Raw genomic sequence first — 7773 nt, 5'->3', positions numbered from 1 at the left:
CCAGTAATGTGCACAACTCTTCTATAATAATATTTTGTTGTATACCCAATTGAATATTAGCTAATAACCCATTTTCTGTAGCGATGTTTGAACAAAAATTTTAATAATTTTATATTTTGTTGAATTTACCTGTATTTACCTGTAATTAAAGTCACTTTGTGACAAAAATTTTGGTATAGAATTGGTTGAGAACCTTTCGTTAATTTATCTTCCAAAAATCACATTAATATGTTGATAAATAAAAAAGTTAGAGTTGTTTAATGAAACCAGCCTAAATTTATGATTATGTTAGAAATTAATTGAAACACATAAGGGGTGTAATTTGGTTAGAAATATGGTAACGAAAGGGTTAAAGTATGTGTTAATCCCCATGTACCCAGACTTTGTGAACACCTTGTATACTGGTGTGGTTACAAAGTTGGCTTCTCAACCACATGGTTTCAGTTTCACTTCAGCTTCATGGTATCTTGGGCAAATATCTTTCGCTGTAGTCCAAGGCCTGTGAGTGAAAAAAGCTCATCATATTGTGTGTGTATGTCTCCTTACCTTGACATCGTATGATAGCTTTAAGAGAATGTCACTGTCTTGTAGGTGGTGTCCTTTTCCAGTCCTCCTTGAAAATGTGTCTGGGCAAGGAGAAATATTTTCTTACTTGGAAACAGGTGAGGGTTGGTAACAGGAAGGGCATCTGACTATAGAAAAATCTGATTCATTGAATTCTGTCTGACCCATGGTTGTGAAAGGTAAAATGATGATTATATCATTAACAAAACTGATCACATCATGTCAGGAGTTACCTTGGCATTGGTTGTTATCTATTTTCTCTAACTTTTTCTTTTTTCAGTTTTGACTTATGTTGTTATTTAGCAGTAGAACAGTTCTTATTTCTTTACTGCCCACAAGGGGCTATACACAGAGGGGACAAACAAGGACAGACAAACGGATTAAGTTGATTATACCGACCCCAGTGCGTAACTGGTACTTATTTAATCGACCCTGAAAGGATGAAAGGCAAAGTCGACCTCGGTGGAATTTGAACTCGGAACGTAGCAGCAGATAAAATACCACTAAGCATTTCGCCCGGTGTGCTAACGTTTCTGCCAGCTTGCTGCAGTAGAACAGTTCTGATAGAATAGCAGACTTATGGTGAAAGATGTTCCAACCATGACAGTATTTTTTTCATGTGGTTGTGATTTAAGGAAGATTTGGAGAGTATCTTTAGTTCAGGTGGCCTCAATGAGACTCTTTCATTGGCTGTTTATCTAGTGTCCTATTACTGTAGAGCAAGTGAGATCATCTCTCCAGCTTGTCTTTGGTCAGCCTCTTGGTGTCATCCATTGTCTTGATGTCCATCTATGGTCCTCAGATGCATGATGTGGCCAACCCATTTATATTTGTTCTCCTTATGATATCATTGAGTTTTGTGTGCCCCTTGAAACCAGGTGTTTGGTTTTCTTCTTCTGCAATGTGATGCCAAGTGTGGTTTGTTCCATTTTCTGTTGGGCTATAACAAGGGTTTTCATGATGGTAGTACTGAAAACCCATGTTTCACTACCGTAAATCCTCACTGGCAGGATGTACTCTTTGAAGATCTTTCTTTTTAATTTTGAACTTCTCATGAGGTCTTCCTCCTTCCTAAAGGCTGCCCAACCAAGTGCTATTCTTTTTATTTCTGGGAGGAGATTTCCATCTTTCATCATCATTTTACCTGGGAAAGATTTGCTTGTTTCGTGTAGTGTATAATTTGTGTGCTTTTATGATGTTGATTGCAGTATTGCATTGGATACCAATAACAATATCAAGTGTGCATTGATTGCATCAATATCTGGTTTAAGCCATTGACTGTAGCTGTCTAACCCCGACTCAGTCCTGATTGTGCAGGTTTTTGATCAAAGACGTTCAAGTTGTAGCCAGTCCATCTTTTTTTCAAGTCACTATATATCTACAACTACATTACGTAATGGCCTTCCCCATCACCTATTTTGAGCAATTGTGTACAGCAGTGGTTCTCAGTCAGGGTTCGTATGGCCCTTGGAGGTTTACATGGGATTTTATTGTTAAAATTTATGTGCAATAAATTAGTCATACTTCTCCAATACACTAAACATTAAAATTTTATACAGTTCCTAACGATATTGAATAAGAATATTGTTTTATTTAAAAAAATTTTTTTTTTAACATCAAATGGCTCTGAGGATCCATCCAAGTAAAATAGATATCAAAGGGGTCCACAAGTAAAAAAATGGTTAAGAAACACTGGTGTAGAGATTCCCTCACTGACACAGTTGACTGCTGGCATATCGTAGGTCAAGGGTTGACTCTAATGAAAGAAAATCCTTGACACTACAGGAGTTACAGGCCTTCAAACAAACAGTGATTACAGTATACTCTTTACTCTTTTACTTGTTTCAGTCATTTGACTGTGGTCATGCTGGAGCACCGCCTTTAGTCGAGCAAATCGACCCCAGGACTTATTCTTTGGATGCCTAGTACTTATTCTATCGGTCTCTTTTGCCGAACCACTAAGTTACAGGGACGTAAACACACTACCATCAGTTGTCAAGCGATGTTGGGGGGACAAACACAGGCACACAAACACACACACACACACACACACACACACACACACACACACACACACACACACACACACACACATATATATATATATACACATATATACAACGGGCTTCTTTCAGTTTCCGCCTACTAAATCCACTCACAAGGCTTTGGTCGGCCCGAGGCTATAGTAGAAGACACTTGCCCAAGGTGCCACGCGGTGGGAATGAACCTGGAACCATGTGGTTGGTAAGCAAGCTACTTACCACACAGCCACTCCTGCACCTATTTGTAATGTTTTCTTTTAACTATGTTTATTTATATGATTTATATGTTTTCTAAACGTATTATTCTTTTCTCTCTTTCTCAGGAACGTTATGCATTGCTATCTGAGGAAACTGCTCTTGGTGTAATAAATATCGGTAATGCTGTTGATATACATAAACTATATATGTCGCAAGTAACTATCTACCTGACCCACTTATGTCACAACGTCCTACATCAGCTGAAGTACATGAACGACACAGAGAACAGCATCTGGCTGCATACAAATCAATGTGATGAACTTTGGCATTCTGCCATCACATTCCTTAAACTTCCAACACACGCTATGTCTCAGTTGTTAGCTGACAGTATATAGCATTAGCTGTGATTAGACATCATGCAAGACTGAATTTTATGAAATATCAATAATTATATTATTAAAATATTTGTTTCATATATTTGTTGTTGTTGAATATTTCATTAAAATTTAATTCAAGTTCAAATTAACTCCACCACTAATATTCATCATCATCATCTTTTAAAGTCCATTTTCCATGCTGGTATGGGTTGGATGGTTTAAAAGAAGCTGGAAGCCTGAAAGTTGCATCAAACTCCAATTGTCTGATTTGGTAAGGTTTCTTCTACAGCTGGATGCCTTTCCTAATGCCAACCACTTAACAAAGTACTGTGTTGGGTATTTTTTTGCATGGCGCCATAATCATTTAACGTCCATTGTCCATGCTGGCATGGGTTGGACGATTTGACTCCAAGAGTGTAATGGGTGCTTTTACATGCCACTAGTACAGATGCTATTTGTGTGATGCATCATATGACCATACCAGCGCAGTCATCTCTCTTGCACACCACATCTGATGTTTCTTATGCCTAACTTTTCTCTCAAGATGCTTACACTCTGTCAAACATGCACACTAACATTGCACATCTAGCGAAGCATACTGGCTTCATTTCTTTCAATCCTATGCATGTCCTTGCCTGTCTCAGCCCATGTTTCATTGCCATGTAGCATGGCTGTTCACACACAGGCATCATACAATCTACCTTTCACTCTGAGAGAGGCCTTTTGTTGCCAGCAGAGGTAGGAGCTCTCTGAACTTTGCCCAGCCCAATCTTATTCTCACAGCTACTCTCTTTGAGCATCCACCTCTACTACTAACTTGGTCACCTAGATAACGGAAGTTATCTACTACCTCTAGCTTCGCCCCCCCCCCCAGCTGTTGACAGTCTATTTTCTGCACATTTTCAGCGTTTATTGTACCTGTGTATCTTCAATGTAGAAAAGCTAGTTTCTTGTTAACCTTCCTCTGATATTGCTGCACCTTTTATGTCTTTAATAAGAGCAGGGTCATCAGCATAGAAGTTCCCAGGGGCAGCCTGTCGTAAATTCCTGTTGTTGCCTGGAGGACTATAATGAACAAGAAAGGGCTGAGCACCGATTCTTGGTGAACCCCTACTCGTACCCTGAATTCTTCACTGTACTCATTGCCAACCCTCACCCTACTGGTAGCCTTCCAGTACATAACTTGTACAGCTCTCACCAACCACTCGTCTATCCCAAGTCAACAAAGGCCAAGTACAGAGATTTATCTTTGGCTATGTATTTCTCCTGCAGCTCTGTCTTACCAGAAATATAGCATCGGTGGTGTTTCTCCCTGGCTCAAAACCAAACTGCTAGCTCTCTCTTTAATTTGTAGCTTTCTTTGCCTGATCCAACAATTTGATGGCCGTTGCCAGTACCTCCTGACTGGCCTTCATAGGATTTTCGAGCGAGATCGTTGCCAGTGCCCCTGGACTGGCTCTTGTGCGGGTGGCACATAAAATACACCATTTTGAGCGTGGCCGTTGCCAGTACCGCCTGACTGGCCTTCGTGCAGGTGACACGTAAAAGCACCCACTACACTCTCTGAGTGGTTGGCGTTAGGAAGGGCATCCAGCTGTAGAAACTCTGCCAAATCAGATTGGAGCCTGGTGTAGCCATCTGGTTTCACCAGTCCTCAGTCAAATCGTCCAACCCATGCTAGCATGAAAAGCGGACGTTAAACGAACGATGAAGGCATCACCTTTACCTTTGTAGCAGTTGACTATGGTGCTGTTACACCAGTCATTGGGTATGACTCCTTCAAGTTGTTGGCTGGAGCCGAAATCCGACCAATGGTAACCGATAATCTTGCGAAGATGCGTGGATGGGGCTAAACATAACACGAGAAGACTGAACAACATTAATCTCAGCTAAGGACGGAAACATCTGAAAGAATTCGATTTCTTTCTGATATTGGTTTCAAATTTTAGCACAAGACCAGCAGGTTTGGGAGGGGGTGCCTAAGTTGATTAAATCGCTCCCAGTATTCAACTGCTACTTATTTTATCAACCCGAAGGGAGGAAAGGCAAAGTCGACGTCGGTGGAATTTGAGCTCAGAACCTAAAGACGCACGAAATGCCGCGAAGCATTTCGCCCAGCGTGCTAACGATTCTGCCAGCTCACTACCTTTCTGATAATATTCATCATTACATATAGTCTGTCTACAATGATGATTTACTTTTGAGTTCAGAAACCTGAAAAGGTCGAGTATGCCTTTCATCCACCTCAGGAGGGAATCAGTAAAATAAAATACCATTAGTCTATCAGGAGTGAAGTCAAGACATCGATAGTGTTTATTTTAAGTTCTTGGCACTTTGGAAGATAACAGAGATATCTTGTTAAAAGGCCATGTTCTTTGATGCTCCTATAAAGCAGATAGTGAAGAACACGCACAAACACAAATACATTAGACATTATATGCACTGTTCTACGTCAGTGTTTATAGCCATCATCATCATCGTCATCGTTTAATGCTTCTGTTCCTTGCTGGGGTGGGTTGGCCGATTCGACGGGATTTGACAAGCCAGAGGACAACGTCGAACTCCAATATCTGCTTTGGCATAGATTCTACAACTGGATTCTCTACCTAACCGTCAACCAAGTGTACACTGCGTGCGTTTTTCTCGACATCAGCACCAGTGAGGTGGTCAAGTAATTTGCAAGACAGGACGCAGCAGCATCAGTGGGGAATGCAGTATTGAGGGAGGTGGCTTTATATCAGCTGTTGAAAGATTAAAGTATGATCGAGGGACAGGAGCAGATATCTTGCTGTAGAGATATATGGCTACATCAGCTACAATGGAAAAGAGGTGATGGTGATGAAGAGTCAGGGGTACCCTCCAGCTACAAGAGGGTGAATATAAGAAATTCGGGGACAGAGGATCAGAAAGAATGGATGGGTAAGTAATTTAGCAAGAGTGTGAAAAGAGAGTGACAGAGCATAGAGGTGAATGTAGTGAATGAACATGGGTGGAGGAATTGTCAGTTACGAAAAATCAGTATGGATGGATTGGTGAAGGAAGTAGGAGTGTGTCAGGAAGAAGGAGGGAGAAAAGGTGATAAGTGACAAGACAAAAGAAAGATGGGATGACGAGCAAGAGTATAAAACCTCTGGTGAATAGAAATATGGAGATGATGTGAAGTGTAGTGGGTGAGAGAGGGATGCACAGTGTTAGAGATGGAAATCGGAGGAACGTAGGGATGGAAATAATAGGTGACGAACAAAGATGGGTGGGGTCGTCGAAGGCAGACATGAGAGAATATTCAGAGGAAATTAAGTGCAAGTAATGATATTGATATTGCGGGATGGGTGACAAAAAAAGTGGGTCCAAAAAGAGGGATAACCAATAGCACAGAAGGGTATCAATTGATTACACAATTGAGTAGTGCCGTTGTTAGAAGAGCGATGGAGGGATTGGTGATACGAAGATAAGGTATGGAATGCTTGACAGAGCCTGATTGAGTGTCGGGAGCATAGGCATAAACCATATGCTTTTTGGACCTTTTTAGCTGAGATGGACGGTCTCTCTCGAGCACAGTGTATCACTAATCATCTTGGTCCTTTGTTATCTCTGTGTGGTTTAATATCAGGAGTTCATTCTTCCTATATCTTTCTAAGTCTCCCGATTCTACAGGTTTCATCCACATTTATTGATCTGCTCTTCTTTATGCAGCTGTCCTTATCCACATGGATCGCATAATCATATCAGCGTAGTCTTATCTCTTGCACAATACATTTGATTCCTCTCATACCCAATTTTTCTCACAACGCATTTGCATCTTATCGTACATGCTCACTGCTGTTGCATATCCAATGAAACTTACTAGCTTCATTCTAATGTTTACTGGTTCTCTGTATCCAGGGCCCATGTCTTGCTACTATGTAGCATTGCAGGCCATACACAAATACTATACGTCTTATCTTTCACTCGGAGAGAAAAGCCTTTTATTAACAAAGAACTTTTCCAGCCGGTTCTTATTCTAGCAACTATACTTTCAGAGTATCCTCCTTCGCTGTTAATTAGGTCACCAACTACCTTTAAGGATCCACCTGGGCATTCGAAACAGTTGACTATATTGCTGCTACACCAGTCGTTGACTATAATGCCTTCCAGTACAACCAAACTAACTGTATTATTGACCAGGCAGTATCTCACTCCGCCACATATTTTAAGCATCTCAGCGGTAATTCCTGATTGATCAGAAGCTTTCCCTGTCTTCATATCCTTGTTTTATCTATCACAGTGCTGTTATCTAGAATGACTTGTCCATTCGTTGGGTCCACGGTTGGAAGACATTTCTCTCATGCATTCTTCACGTTTAGTAACCTTTCATAGCAGCACGTCCATACCTCTTTTCAGAATCGCTAAATGTAAATGTGCCATTATCCAGTCATACACACTTCTTGCACACATCTCAGTTTTCTTTGATACACTCTTTTGCAATTCGGAAAACTTCATGCTTTTTGTCCTCACGCTGAAGAATATTCTTTTCTACTCTAGGCACAAGGCCCAAAATTTTTGGGGAGGGGGCTAGTCGATTAGATCGACTCCAGTACGCTACTGGTACTTAA

General features: G+C 40.8%; 1 protein-coding gene across 1 annotated transcript in view; it reads left to right on the top strand.

Moving 5' to 3' along the window:
• Positions 1-3279, top strand: part of LOC106871735 (uncharacterized) — a 12918-nt gene extending 9639 nt beyond the window's left edge. Inside the window, exon 6 of the mRNA XM_014918355.2 lies at positions 2930-3279. Coding sequence (XP_014773841.1) covers positions 2930-3199 — 270 coding nt within the window. The 3' untranslated portion in view covers positions 3200-3279. The remainder of the gene's footprint in view (positions 1-2929) is intronic.
• Positions 3280-7773: the final 4494 nt, after the last annotated feature.

Source organism: Octopus bimaculoides, chromosome 1, assembly GCF_001194135.2.
Source record: "Octopus bimaculoides isolate UCB-OBI-ISO-001 chromosome 1, ASM119413v2, whole genome shotgun sequence".
Lineage (NCBI taxonomy): Eukaryota > Metazoa > Mollusca > Cephalopoda > Octopoda > Octopodidae > Octopus > Octopus bimaculoides.
Note: the sequence above shows the minus strand (reverse complement) of the source record. Positions and strands in the feature narration are given on the sequence as shown.